The sequence below is a fragment of the Protopterus annectens genome, chromosome 6.part0 (assembly GCF_019279795.1).
Source record: "Protopterus annectens isolate FY-2018-M chromosome 6.part0, PAN1.0, whole genome shotgun sequence".
Lineage (NCBI taxonomy): Eukaryota > Metazoa > Chordata > Ceratodontiformes > Protopteridae > Protopterus > Protopterus annectens.
In genome coordinates, this window is record NC_056737.1 from 1,719,342,557 (window position 1) to 1,719,358,581 (window position 16,025).

Below are 16,025 nucleotides of genomic sequence, written 5' to 3' on the forward strand. Positions count from 1 at the left end.
GATTTGACAGTGTGTGTGAAACTCGTTGCTTATGGTGGTGAAGAGATTCAAACCAAAAGCTCAGTAGTGCTTTCATGTTACTCTGCTGGGAACAGCTATTACTTGCAGTTTTACTTTGTCAAGAGACACTTGCAGTCATTATTTGGCCTCAGAAACAGTAGTCTGAAAATGTGACTGCTTTTATTTAATAAAGAAGTTCACCATTTAAGCCTGCATGAAACAGCTCAGGTTTCACCCAAACTATTTTTTCTGAGTATGCTGATATTTTTTGCAGACAAACTAGGCAAACTACCAGTCGTGTATTCCATGAAGGTAGACCCAGATATCAGACCTGCATGGAAAGTTAAAGTAGCTATGCAGAACAGAGTCAAAGCCGAGCTAGACAGAATGGTGCAGCTAGGAGTAATATGTCCAGTAGAAGAACCTACTGAATGGGTATCCCCCATGGTAGTAACTCATAATAAAAGCTAGATGATATCAGAATATGTATTGATCCAAGAGATCTGAACAAAGGATTAAAAAGACCTCATCATCCAATGCGCACAGTCAAAGAGGTTGCTGTCCTCATGCCAGATGCCACTGTTTTTTTTCTGTCTTAGATGCAGAGTTCATTTTGGCAAATTTTGCTTGACCAAAAAATCTTCATTGTTAACTACATTCAGTACACCATTTGGAAGATACAGATTTCTGAGAATGCCATTTGGAATAAATTCTGCCAGTGAAGTCTTTCAGTGTGCAATTGAGCAGATTTTTCTGGCTATCCATGTGCTATTAAAGTAGATGATATTCTAGTAGAAGGCAATGGTGCAGTCAAACATGACAGAAACCTCAACAAAATTCTGGAAAGAGCACATGAATTGAATCTTAAGCTGAATCCTCTGAAGTTCAAATTCAGGCTACAAGACATTACTTATATTGGTCACTTGTTTACCACTTCAGGCTTACGACCAGATCCTTCTAAGCAAACAGCAATTTTTGAGATGCCAGCTCCAGACAATGTCCAATCCCTACAAAGTTTTCTTGGCATGGTCAACTATCTAGGCAAGTTCATTCCAGATTTAAGTAAACTTTCAGCACCACTAAGAGAGTTGACACACAAAGATGTCATTTGGTCATGGTCAGAACAGCACCAAAGAGTATTTGATGTCCTGAAACAAAAAAATTGCTAACCCACCAACTCTCAGCTACTATGATGTTCAAAAACCAGTTACTATTTCTTGTGATGCTTCTAAGTTTGGTCTAGGTGCAGTCATTCTTCAGGAAGGTAGACCAGTAGCCTATGCAGCGAAAATTCTTACCCAGACTGAGATGCAATATGCCCAGATTGAGAAAGAGCTTTTGGCAATTGTGTTTGCATGTTCAAAGTTTCATGATTATATTTATGGTCGACCTATCCAAATCAAAACTGATCACCAACCTTTAGTTACTGTTTTGAGAAAACTTATGCATACAGTTCCTGCCAGATTGCAATGCATGATGCTCAAATTGCAGAAGTACAATTTCAGTCTTGTTTACACAAAAGGCAAACTTCTTTATATTGCTGATACCTTATCTAGATCGTCCAGAAAAAGTACAGCCCAGTATTACAATGAGCAACTTGATTTTGAGGTCATGGAAGTGAGAACATTTTCTTCCACACATCTTGATGAGCTCAGAACTCACACAGCTTCAGATCCAATTCTCCAGAAGCTCAAACACTTTATCAGTCAAGGGTGGCCTTCCAGGCAGTCTTGTTTACCAATAGAAGTGCAGCAGTATTTTCCTTACAAAGATGAGATTTTTGTCAGACAATGATATCATCATGAAAGGTCCTAAAGTAATTGTTCCAAAATCTTGCAACAAGAGTACATTCAGATTTTGCATTATGTCCTCCCAGGAGCTGATTCTTCCAAAAGAAGTGAGAGAGGTCTAGTATTTTGGCCTTCTATGTCAAGAGATATTGAGAACGTACTTTCATCTTGTTCATTCTGTAACAGTACAAAGCAACATCAACTGAAAGAACCACTTCAAGTTAAGCCAGAGTCCTGATCTACCTTGGTCAACAGTAGCCACTGATATCTTTGAGTGGAATGGTCAACATTACTTGGTGTTAGTAGACTGTTATTCAGATTGGTTCAAGATTGACCTACTTCCCAACCTAACTTCCAGTACTGTCATTACAAAGTTGAAGATAATTTTTCTGTCCATGGTAGTCCACACAGAGTTATTTCTGACAATAGTGCACAGTTTACTAGTCAGCAGTTCAAGAAATTTGCGACTTCATATTATGAGTAGTCTTGAATACCCTCAGTTAAATGGCTTGGTTGAATGTGCAGTTCAAAGTGCAAAACAGCTGTTAGAGAAATCCAGACATGATAATACTGATGTTTTTCTAAACTTGTTAAATCTCAGAAACATTCCTTGTGATAATCATCTTGGTTCATTTGCCCAGAGACTTATGTCAAACAAACCAGAGCCACATTACCAATCAGCAGTAATTTCTTGGTTCCATGTGCTAAAAACAACAAAGCAGTAAAAGTCCAACTGTTGAAGAAGCATTTGTCCCAGAAGTCTTACTATGATAAAACCAGCAAACTACTCCATTCATTGAAAAAAGGGAGATAGTGAGGATGCAGACATCAAAAGGTTTTGATCACATCGGATTTGTGAAAAGTCTGTGTCAAGAGCCAAGACTGTACATTGTGAAATTACAAGGAATGAAACTCAGATGAAATCAGAAGCATTTGTTACTAGTGTCTGAACCATTGTTGCAGCATCTTGCCTGTGACAAAGATTCTAGTTCTCACAGTGACTTGCCCAGTGTTCCTGTTCCAGAGGACATTCCATCAGCAGTACCTGTTCCTGAGCAAATCCCTGAGAGTCCCCAAGCAGAAAATTCCGCAGTGATGGTCCCTGTTGCTAAACCCAGTCATAACTATTATGTTACAAGATCAGGTCGCATCTCAAAACCTAGTTCCAGATACACTGCAACCTGGACATGACTGTTGTTTTTTTTATTAGTGTATGTATGGAAGCTGCGGTGGTACAGCGGTAGCGTTGTTGCCTCACAGCAACAGGTTCTCCTGTTCGATTCTCGGTTGGAGTGCCTTCTGTGTGGAGTCTGCATGTCCTCCCCGCGGTCGAGTGGCCTCCAAAAGACATGCGTGAATGGGCGTGCCTTCGCTGAAGGTTGGGTGTCGGGCTGGCAACTCGGCACCATCAAAATCTACTGCCAATCATTAGCAGACCGGAGTTCTGCTGTGGCGACCCCTAACCGGGAAAAGCTGAAAAAGACAAACATCAATAACATAATTGCATGCCTATTTAAATGTCATTGTTTATATGAGACAGCTCAGTAAAGAGGGAAGATGTGTAGATCTTGAGAAGCTTTCCAGTGAGCCAGCACATGCATGTAAGTACTGAGTACGTACAAGCAGCAGTGCCATTTTAAGTAAGCAGCCAGTGTGAGAGCATGCATGTAAGTATGTAGTTCGTGAAGTCAGTGTTCCTGACATCCACCCTGATGGGTTTGTATGCAATAAACTACTTAAACACACAAACATTATTGTTGTCTTAATGCACATAAGACAGTTCTTAAAGATCTTGAACTCTGTAGACAAGGCAGATGTCCGGTTTTTGCTACTTCCCAAGGATCAAGAGTCCTACTGCGTCACTGACATACTCAGGCATTGACTTTTATGGTGCGTATGTTTTGCACAGGTGCGCTTTTCAAATTGTATTGTAAAGACAGGAATAGTAGTAGTTGAGTACCTCTCTATTACATAACATTGCAGCTGAATATGCAGACTTCACAAGGCTTTGTTCTGTAGCTAATACACTGTCTTCATATTGTTATCTTAAATGGGCCTATGCAGTCTAAATGCTGAGGCCTTTCTGTCATCCTCCTCCATTGTCATTATCTCACTTTTTCTTTGCAAACTTTTTATCATCAGAACAAGTACAGTAAAGTTGCTTTTATTATTTATGTCTATAGTTAGTTCAACTCTTAAGATAGATTCCTTCATTGTTTTAACCTTTTCTTTATATTGTTACACTTATGTTATAGAAGTTATTTTTCTTTGCTGTTGCTCCACTGTTTACTGATACATTCTCTTATTTTATTTCCTGCAGGTGTTGTCTAATTCAAAGGACTCCTGTTTTTCTACAGCAGTAGAATGCTTGCAGCAGATCAGGTACATATACATGCACATGTACAAATTGGTAACTTTTGCTCAATTTCATTGCATAGTAAACATATGCTTTAAGTCTTGTATGGTTACAAAAACATAATTGTACTAACAGTGAAATAACATATTGAATGAATTTCAAGAGCAGCAATGAGCAACAGTGAACCAAGTATGACCAAAGTTTTTAAGATGATTTCTGGCTAGAAAGTGTGGAAACACTGGAAGGAACTAGTTAACATCTAGAGTGGCTCAGACGTATCATGCTAGAAAATTAACAAAGAAAATTTGTTAATTATTAAATATTTTCCAATCAGAAAGAAAATGTAGTCACATTTGTTTTCTGGTGAAAGTGTATAATATACTGTGTGGACCAAGGATCTAGAATGTTAGAAAAGCATAGATTTCAGCAGTTGAAAAAGGACTGCTTGGCCAACTCTGTTTGCATGTATTCATAGCTATTGGATGAGCTGCTGATTAGAACCTAATAGTCTGTATTTTCTCCCTCATTGGAAATACTGGTTACCTGTCACACACACATTCTTACATTTCTTGCCCTTCATATGACTAAGTTCTGTTATGTATGGGTATTGTTTTGACAAAAAGCATCAGTAGCTGTACTTGCACAGTTTATTGTACCTTAGCAAAAATATGATGATAGAAAGAACTCTCCAGACTAAAGTTAGACTGACTTCAGAAATAACAACCACATTTGAAGCCCTCTGAGGTGGACAGATAAGCAAACTCCATGTCATGTTTTGTTAACCTTGCCCCATAATTATTTTTCTGTTTGTACTATCAACTAGATGTTTAGTATTCAAAAAGCCTTCAACATGTTTTAGGTCTGTTTATGGCATTTCCACCAATTTCCCTAAAACAGACCAAGAAGATCCCAGCATTGTGTGTGTGTGTGTGTGTGTAAGGAATTTGTCTCAGCCTCCAGGACCTAAGCTAGTAGAAATACTGTAGTTTTCATGGTTGGTCTTGCAAACAGTTTTACATTATGATTTTCTTGCTGAATTCAACAAAAGGCAATAGATGACTAAAGTGAAGTTATTTCTCAATGATTTCGTTGGAAAATCTTTATGTGAAGGATAGGGATGAGTTATACTGCAGTGTAATGTAAGCAAACTGCTAAATGCCCTCATGTTTTGATTTAATGAAATTTTGCATTTAGTTTAAGTACAAAATTAAGCACAATGTCAAACCTGTAAGCAGCATTTTTGGCTTGCCATTAGTAGCTGTTTGAAATAACAAGTTTCATTCAGTCATGGTGGAATAGAGCGGACTACTTTCACACCTTGCAAGAGAGTACTGGATGGAGGCTGTGGAATTTTTACTATGGCAGATTGATATTGTTATGTGATGCATAGCTCTCAACCTTCCATCTCCAAAATGAGGAACACTTGCCTTCATAATGTGGAACAAATGTGCAAAATGTGGAACACATACTAATGGCTTACTAACAACTTTAACTAGTAAGGTCATAGAATGGTTAAAGTATGCTGGTTTTACTTATAAAGAAGATCCTTTAATGAATTAATATGATTAATTTCTATTTACCATGGATTTCACTTAAAATAAAAATCCTAACACTGAATGTGTGACAGACTCTTTCAGTGTGGAAATTTGAGGAACTTCGAGGAGCATGAACTTTTTAAAACCCCAAATGAGGGTATGTTCCTCGTAATGAGGTACACTTGAGAGGTATGATGTGATGAGTGAGTAGCATAAAAGTGCACCTTCCATTTGAAAACACCAGGCATCAAAATGAAGGAATAAAGGGAAAATTTATAGAGCACGTTCACTTTATTGAGCATGAATGTGACAGGCCTCCTCAGGTTGTGGGAGTGTGGATTCACTGTAAATATACTGACAGTAATGTTATACACAGCAGAGAGAGAATGTACTACCTTATACTGAGGGAATATGATTCCATTGTTTCTAATCAATGTCTGTAGCAGCACAGCAACAGAAATAGCAAAATGTAATGCAAGACTTTTGAGTATCAGAAAAAAATGTCATAGCCCACATTTTTGAATAGAAGGTTCTGTTTTGCAGCAGTCCAGCAGGAAAGTACTGCATTGTAAGGACAGACATAAGAGGAAAATGCTTTTAAGTTAATAGAATACCTTTCTGCAGTTGCAACATTCAGGATTGATAATACACATCTTCCCACAGTAGACAGAGAGGAAAAGCAGTAATAATATGATCTTTCTTCATAAAGTGTTTGAAGAACAGGTATCTTGTTAGAATTCTGAAGTGGATTGTTAACTTATGGCACCTAGGGAAAGAGTTTAGGGGTCTTTCATTAGCAGGACTACAAATTGTCAGCCTTAGAATACATTGTAGTTTAGCTGCATTAGTTTGTTGAGGTTTTAAATTCTAAGTTTGTGAGCTGCTTCCTCCAGTCCATGGTAGAGGGGTTTGAGTTTTCCACCTCTGTCTGTCTACTGTGCGACTCTGATCAGGTCAGTTCACCAAACACTGCACTGGAGTCACCCCGGAAAAGGGACAGTTGTATCCAGTGTAATTACCTAGTTAACAAATTAAAAATATATATTGTGAAAACTTTAACAGTAGGTGACCTACTGTCACAAATTATGGTAATTTGAGGTAAAAATGATGCATTTTGGTTTGTGATGCTGAGAAGGATGCCGCCATTCTGATGCCAGTTAAAACACCTCATGTCCTTATGTCTAGCATCACTTATGTAAAAGAGACTTGAAATGGATTCTAGAGACCAGAAGGAATGCTGTAAAACCAAGCTACATGTTACATTGTTATTGTAGTCCCCAAGATGGCAGTCTTGTGGAGAAAAAAGTTAAAATATAATACATACTCGGCACGTAAAAATCTACTGCCAATCATTAGCGGATCGGAGTTCCGCTGTGGCGACCCCTAGCCGAAAGACACAACAACAACAACCCAGAATGCTTTTGCTGTATTAAATAGGACAGGGTAATAAGATACAACGATTTACATTACATTTTCGCTTTTGTGTTGCTACCCCTCTTTATTTCAGGACCTGTCATTGTTTAGCTCTATTAGCAGAAGTATAATGATAACAACATTCCTAAAGATCAGTATTCAAATGTTTCCCAAATTATCCCACTAATAAACTCAGTTCCACAATGCTACAGTGTTGTCTAATACAAAATTAAATTTCACTGTCTTAACACAAGACAGAGTGAGGGGAACCATTTTATATTTTACGTAAAGCCAACAAATTTTCCCTGAAGTCCATTCATATGGACTTAAAATGTGATAGTTTCTTTAGTTAGTTACATTTATCTTTTAGCTGAACTGAATCGTTAGCAAAGAAAATTTTTACCATTGTGAAACAAATTCTCACAAACAAAGCAATTGTAATGCAAAGAAACAATCCAATGAATGTGCTTTTCCAGCCTGTAAATATACTGCCTAGCCAGTAAAACCATGAATCTGAATATTCTACTTTGGTTTTATTTATCACTTGAGCTGTGGTCTGTACCTTACTTTTAATGGATTTGCTGATGTCCTCCTGTTCTCATATTGCAGTGTTCTAACATATGGGATCCTCCACCTGAGGCGACCTGAGCATCCAGCTCATACACAAAAGCTTAGCCTAACTGTTGTATTGTGCGTGGGACGTCACACGCAGGGACTGTAAACCGTGGACCATAAATGCGATGTCTGCACGCACAAATCTCAGAACTTCTCTGCTGCCAGTCACATGTCACCTCTCTCATTTTGCTCCACACAAGTGACTCCTGAAAAGATAAGTACCCCCATTGGGGAATTTTTCTCTCTTTTCTCTGTTAGCTTAGGTTGCTGTATTATTTTTCCTTAGCTGATTCCGTCCATGTCATCTATTTTTTTTATTTTTTATTTTATATTTGTTAACTGGGCTAGTCCAACTGGATATATTTCCATTTTCAGCAGAGGCCCGGGGAGAAAAGCACCACAGTAACATTTAAAAGTTTATAATGCACAATTATAAGAGAGAAAAAAAAATGTAAGACAAAAATAAATGAGAGAACAGTAGTTACAAAGTCATACTATATAAGCAAGCACCATATTCAAAAATAATTATTTACACAAATATAAAGAAAAAAATGAGTTAAAAATAATTAGAGAGCCTTAGCTAAAGAGAAGTATGCTAATTAAGAAATACAAAAACTTTGAAAGGAATAAGATACTCTTACATTAAGATATGTGAGGTTGTTTACAATATGTTCACAGTTATTTCATCTCCTATTTGCAACAATAATTTAAAACAAAGTTACCACTACCCAGGGGTAAGTAGTGTTAAAAAGGTGAGGGAAGGCAGGATAGAGAAAATGGCAAAAGAGAATGCAGACAATTAGTCAGGGTAGCAGCAAGGGCATAACCAGTGTGTTTTAAGATGTTGCTTCAGCCTTTGCTTAAAGAGTGGGAAGGAGGGAAGTACCGTTAGATCTGATAGCAACATGTTCCAATATTTTCCAGCAGTTTTAGAAAACAAGGAGTCACCTGCCAAGTTATTAGACTTGGTAATGCTAGCCAGTAGTTTAGTGGAAGAGCGTAAGAAATTGAGGTTTCCCATAGGGGGTAATAAGGTTAGAGAGTATCGTTGTGTTGTTAGGTTGGTAGAATATCCTACGAACAATGGTAAGTTGGGAAAGTATCAGAATGTTTTTTAGTTCAAGCCAGTCAAGCTGCTTTAGATTCAGACAGTGGTGAGTTCTGAATGGGTTCCCAGTGGCAAACCTGGAAGTATTATTATAGGAGTTTGTTTAGTGAGATTATTTTTCTTTAGGTTAGTATATATAGGAGAAGCATAAAGAAGAGTGGAGATTAGATGGGAGTGGGCAGTTGTAGTTCTGGCTGTTAAGAAGGGTTTTATTCTATATAGGGAGCCTAATTTTCTATTTATGGTTTTTATAGTGTTATTTATATGATTGTCAAATGTGTAAGGTTATTGTCAGTTAAGACTCCTAATAGTTTGGTGGTAAAGTCTGGGGTTATAATGGTGCAATTATTTGATATGATTGAGAAATTGATCGGGGGGAACTTACTGTTAAGTGTGAAGAGGAAGAACTTGTTTTTTTTGGCATTCAAAAGGAGGCAGGAAGGGAAAATATAAGTACGTTCAACAAATTCTACACAGACAGCCACGATCTCTGCTTATTTTGCTTAGGGCCTTCCCACAACTACAAATTGTGCTCCATCTGCCAGTCATTTGTTCCTAAAACACTGCACAGCCACCTCGCAGACCTGAAGCTTTTCGTTGAGAATCAACAACTCAAATGCCTTGCCTTAAGTATGGAATCGCAACCAGCTGTTACAGTAGATCCGACAAAAGAGAAGGCCAAAGTAGCTAGGCCATGTACTGCTCCTCCAAGTATGGGCATCCTGCCAGCTGCCAGTCTAGGGGCTGGGGTATGTCCGATAGGCTTGGTGACTTTGATGGGTACTGCATTGGAAGCCGCTGTTATTTCACCAGCCTGCATGTCCGTGGAGGTACCAGCGATGTCGGCCTCCGATGTAGGGGGGACCAGGTTCGCTCGAATGGCTAGTGTTACCAAGGAAGTTGCTTCTAGTCCTAGGCTGACGTCTGACACTAGGCCTTCACCAACTCAGATAGTAACTAAGAGTCCTTCTCTGAAAAGGAAACATAAGTCTAAGCATCTGTCTCCTCCATCAAAAGATTTGCCTGATTGGCAGGCATTTTCCCAATCTTTCTTTCAGGCCTTCTTGGCCCTGAGGCCTACTTCATGACAGACTCTTGTGGCTCTTCCAACCCCAGGCCTGCTTTTGCTGGCCTATTGCCACATCCACAGACTCATGAGGAAGATTTTTCTTCTGATGAGCCCCTCACCTGTGCCTCACAGCTGACTTCACCCCTGGAATACTGCTGTCCTGACAAGGATTCCTTGGAAGGTGATTCCCCACCTGAGGACATCACCTTTGGAGAAACTATTCTCTTATTCCTTCCCAACACCAAATTTTCTTGGGTTGCAGAATAAGAACAGATTTGATGAAGGCCTTTCTCCCACCAGAAAAGGTCACTTCACTGACCAGCTTTTTTCAAAAACTGCTCCTAGTCAACTGCATTTCAGCCAGGGAATTCCTTCACCTCCATGGTCTGATGGCAGCCGCTCTCCACATGTTACTTCTTGCCAGGCTACACATGAGGAAGTTTCAGTAGTTTTTGAAGAATGTATGGTCCCAGCATGAGTTTCAGGTGCCATTCCTTCCCTGTCTAAAGAAAGAAATCAGGTGGTGGCCACGGTAATGCAGCGTTAGCATTGTCGCCTCACAGCAAGAGGTTCTCCTGTTCGATTCCCAGCTAGAGCGCCTTCTGTGTGGAGTCTGCATGTCCTCCCAATGGTCAGGTGACATCTAAAGACATGTAGGTAGGTGGGTACATGAATGGGTGTGCCTTCTTTGAAGGTTGGGCGTCGGGCTGGCAACTCGGCACCGTAAAAATTCACTGCCAATCATTAGTGGACCGGAGTTCCACTGTGGCGACCCCTAACCGGGAAAAGCCGAAAGAGAGATCCATCCATAAATTATTAGGGACAACCACAAAGCACTCTATAGCTATGTCAAGAATCTCAATGGCAACACCCAGGTCTTCTCTGAGTTACAGCACAGTGGCGCAAAAATTGCAGAAACAACTGATATTGCCAACATCCTGGCAGATAGGTTCAGTGCTAACTTTACCCCCCTCTCACCCACTAAAGGGCCCATGTCTGTACAGGAAGAATGCAGAGTCCCTGTAATCACAACTACACAGGTAAAAGCTGCACTATCTAAAGCCAAAAATGCAGCATCCATGGGAATGGACAACATCCCAGGCTGCATTTTACACAAACTTCAGAACGAACTGGCTCCCCACCTAAACACCATGTTCAATCATAGCCTCACGTCAGGCTTTGTGACCACTGAATGGCGCACAGCAACAGTTATCCCATTACACAAAGGGGGAGCCACCACTGATCCCGGGAACTATTGCCCTGTTAGCCTGACAAGCCTGGTCTGTAAGGCCATGGAACGTATCATCATGGAACAAATAAACAAAGACACTGGTAACCTCCAAACTCTGGAAGTCACCCAGTTAGGATTTGTGAAAAGTAGATCATACCTCCTGAACCTGATCGACTTCTTTGAGGCAGTCACCAAAGCCGTAGATGAGGTAAGGTGATTCACACAATCTATCTTGACCTCGTCAAGGCTTTCGACACCATCCCCCATTCTAGAATTATAGCTAAACTCACTAAACTAGGTATACATCCCTACGTCACAAGATGGGTTGTCAATTGGCTCACTGACAGAAGTCACACTGTAAAAGTTGCAGACTTCAAATCTGACTTCAAACCAGTGACAAGTGGAGTACCACTGGGTTCAGTCCTGGGACCCCTCCTGTTTGGGATCTACTTCTCTGAAGTGCAGACTAACATAGAAGGCCTTTGGCTAACGAAGTTTTCAGATGACTGCAAACTAGGAGCCATACTAGACTCCCCAAATGATGTGGACATCCTACAGAAGGGCCTCACTGAGACAGATACCTGGTGTCAGAGCCATGGCCTCAAGCTCAGTGCCAAAAAGTGCATTGTCATCCCCTTTGAAAAATCTCTGTACCCATGACCTACCACATAGGCGGCAGTCTGCTTAAAGTCGAATGTGTGATAAGAGACCTTGGGACCCAGGTGTCCAGTAGTCTCTCCTTTGATAATCACATTGCCACAGTAGTCAGGGAATCCTTCTATGTGGCGCACCTCATCACAAAAGGATTCTCATCCAGGAAAAAAGAGGTCATTGTTCCCCTCTACTCGGCACTCATTAGACCCATTATAGAGTACAATGTCCCTTTTGGAATGTACCTCACAAGACATCTGCAGCAACTGGAAAGGCCACAGAAGTACCTCACAAAGAGGATTACTGGCCTCAAACAGATGCCCTACACTGACCGCCCCAAAAAACTCCCAACTTTGCAGCGTAGCATATCGCCTACTTCGAGGTGATCTCTGCCTAACATATAAAGCTTTGTCAAATCCAGAGCTGTTGGACATGCTACACCTAAAGAAATCCCAATCCCTCTACACTACATGCTCTAGGGACCTAAAACTTGTCACCACAATAAACAGGACATGCTGGAGGGATAGATTCCTGTCCCAGAGACTTCCCATACTCGGGAACAAACTACCCATCTATGTCAAGCAAAGTTCCTCATTAGCACTGTTTCAGAAAAACTTGATGAATGGATGGGAAGTAGGAAATGCACCCTAGCGATCACTTCTGTTGCTCTGCTCAGGCACAGGAAAATAACTTTCTTGGATGGCGTAAGCCAGGGAACCTTGTTGGCTAGGCTTACTTAGTCTCTTGTGTCGATAGCCTAGTACCTACCTATGAATCTCAGACTTCTTTGCAGCCTCTTACTGCAGTTCAACAGATGTACACAGATACATCAGATCTGGGATGGAGGGCCACTATGAATGGACTCAAGGTGCAGTGCCAATGGGACCCCCATCTTCGTAAAAAAATGCATTGGCATCAGGAAAATGACTGCCCTTCTCCTGGTCCTAAAGGCATTCCTTCCCTTCATACATCCAAGTCCCCTCAAAATCTTTACAGACAGCACCACAGTCCTGTGGTACATCAACATGCAAGGGGGGGGGTCTTACTTACTCTGCAGACTGGCCATCCAAGCATTAGAGTTGGCTACCCTCTCCAAGGTAACACTACAGGCAGTTTACATCGCATAACAAAACAACAATGAGTTAGACGCTGTCAGTAGTTATTGTCTCAAAATTATGAATGTATGTTGCACAGAGATGTTTTCCTGGACATAGTCCACCAGTGGGGTACACCACAGATCTGTTTGCCTCCCCTCTGGACAGACAGCTACAGCTGTTTTGCTCAAGGTCCCCCTCCCTACAAGTGCGGAGAGTGGGCACCTTCACAGTGTCTTGGAAGGGGATGTTTCTGTATGCATTCCCTCCTTCCCTCTTATACAGAAAGTCCAGCAGGACAAGCTAAAAGTCTTGCTGGTGACACCCTTTTGCCCAAGGTAGCAGTGATTCTCCGTTCTTTTGTCACTAGCCAAGGGCAGTCACCACAATTTACCTCACAAGGTGGACCTCATCACACAACAGAAGGGATCTCTTATCCACCCTCACCTGCAAACTGTTTGACTAACCGTGTGGGTGATAAACTTTTGATCCAGTTTAGACACCTTTACTCAGAGGACATGCTATCTGTCCTGCAGAAGGCCAGGAAAACCACTACCAGGAGATCCTACTTATCCAAATGGAAAAGGTTCTCCGCTTGGTGTCTTCACAGACAACTAGACATTTTTCAGGTGGATATACCTCTAGTCTTGTCTTATTTGTGTGAGCTCCTGAAATCTGAGCTTTCATACTTCTCAGTGAAAGTCCATTTGTCAGTTATCTCATCTTGCGTACCTCTCAATCCACCATTACTGTCCAGATTAGAGGTGAAGCTTTTTCTCGAATGTGTCCTTCACATCAGACCACCGAGAAAACCCATCCCTCCTCCTTGAGTTTTCTGGAAAAACTCACTACTGTTGCATTTTAACCTGCAGCTTCAGCCACTTTAAAGATGTCCACTTAGAAAACAGTGCTTCTTGTAGCCCAAACTTTGGCCAGAAGAATCTCAGAGTAATAAGCACTCATGGCTAACCCACCTTACCTCATTTTCATAAGGATAGAGTCCCTCTACAAACCCCTCCTTCATGCCTAATGTGGTCAGTGAACTATCCCTTAACCAGTCCATTCATTGACCCACTTTTTTCTTTCCCTTCAGAATGACAGAGAGAGTGCTCAATTCCCATGATGTTCACAGACAACTTAGATTCTATCTGGATAAGACTAAGGACATCAGAAGGTCCAACCAGTTGTTTGTATAATTTCATCCCAGGTCTCTGGGGAAGGTGTATCCAAACAAACTATATCTTCATGGATTTGCAAGACAATATTTTTCTGCTACTCCTTCTATGGGAAATGGTTACCATACACAGTCAGAGCCCAGTCAACCAGAGCTGTGGCCTCCTCAGGGGCATTCTTCAAAGGGCTAGATACAGCCACCATTTTAGAGGCTGCCATGTGGTCTTCGGCCCACACGTTCACTAAACATTATAAATTGGACTGCATCTCTAGGGTTAGGGCAGGATTTGCTAAAGCCATCCTCCATGGATTCTTGGAGACTGCATCTTCTTCCACCTCCCATAACACAGGTTGTGCGTTGGTACTCTCCCACATGTTATGAATACTGCAACATGAGAACAGAAGGACACACAATAGTTGTGTAATATCTTACCATAACCATAGATGTCCTCCTCTTCCATGTTGCAGTATTCCTATCCCACCCTCCTTACCCCCTCGAAGACCTTTTCCCTTTCTGGATGGCATCCTTTCAGCTTGCCTTATACTATTGTCTGACTGGATTATTCAACTCTGAGGTCTGTGTGTGCAGACATCGCATTTATGGCCCACGGTTTATGGTCCCTGCGTGTGACATCCCATGCACCATACAGCAGCCAGGCTAATCTTTTGCATATGAACCAGACATTCTGGTCACCTCAAGCGGAGGGTCCCACATGTTAGAATACTCCAGTATGGAAGAGAAGGACATCTATGGTTATGGTAAGATTTTATACAACTATTCTTTGTCTTGTATATGTGAGCAGCATTCCTTCTCCACAACTGTACATGCATCCACACCAAGAGTAGAAATTCACCATACAGTTCTGCAGGGCTGCTGTTCTCATCATTTCCCAGTAAGGTCTCTAAGAGATTCATAAAGACGTTTGGCTGAGACACTGAGAAACTTAGCTGCTTTTATAAGTTCCTAGATTGTCTTTCTTACCACTTAGAAGTGAAAAAAATGAAGCTTAATTCTGCTAAAATTCCATTACTGAACTCGAACACTCACAACTTAATATCTGGGTTGGCATGAATACCAGCAGTGCTTATTGCCCCAAATGGGTTCACAGTCTTACATGAATCTATATACATTTTTCATAGGATCATGGGGAATTACAAGGCTAATGTCCCTAGGGCCCTTACAAGCTTAGTCAAGTTCTTACCCTTATTTCCACAATCAGCCATATTTCCCCTGTCCGAGGCACACAGGTGGAACCCCCAGGGTTAACTTATGGCCACCCATCCAGTCATCCATATTGTGTTTGAAGAGGGCCAATGTTTGACATGAAGTGGGAGTCTGTTCCAAAAGTGCAGTAACCTCAGGGAGACGTATCTGTCCCTCCAGTAGATTTTATTAATGTCAAATACCGGGTTAAGGTCTTTAGAGCGAGTAACCCATGTACCATTTGACTTAAGGATATGTAACATTTCCAATAACGCAGGGTCAGAGATTGCCTTGTATGCAAGACAGAGACCATCTCTGTGTAGTCTGTATGAAACAGAATAAAGTGACAGTGTTTTCAGAAGTTCTCCCTACCTGCTACAATATCATTAGACAAGACAGACCACTTCGTAAAGGGGGTGGAACTGCCTTACTGTACAAGTCCACCTTAACTGTACGTCAATTAAACTTCTACCCCTCCCCCAATAATTGGGACATACTTATCTCACAACTTCAACTTCACCCTAAAATGGTCATCACCACAATTATGATATATATTCCACCTGGTATTACACCTGCCAGCCTTGAAGACTTCTTATAGGTTCATAGGTTCATACTAGGCTATCTGCCCTAGGGCATTTATAAGCCTAGCCAGAATGTGTTTGGCTTTTGCCACCCATTTTTAATTTATTTTGCTATGCCCTTTTTCGAGGTTAGTATACTGTGCCTCTGTCTAACAGTGACACAGAAGTGATACCCGGGGTAAACCTACGATCTCCTATCCACTCA

General features: G+C 41.1%; 1 protein-coding gene across 2 annotated transcripts in view; it reads left to right on the forward strand.

The window, feature by feature from the left end:
* The window catches only part of ALS2 (alsin Rho guanine nucleotide exchange factor ALS2), a 2,167,716-nt gene that overhangs the window by 1,990,102 nt on the left and 161,589 nt on the right, over nt 1-16,025 (forward strand). For both annotated transcript variants that reach the window (XM_044075110.1, XM_044075111.1), the window contains one exon: nt 4,111-4,172. In XM_044075110.1, coding sequence (XP_043931045.1) covers nt 4,111-4,172 — 62 coding nt within the window. The remainder of the gene's footprint in view (nt 1-4,110; nt 4,173-16,025) is intronic.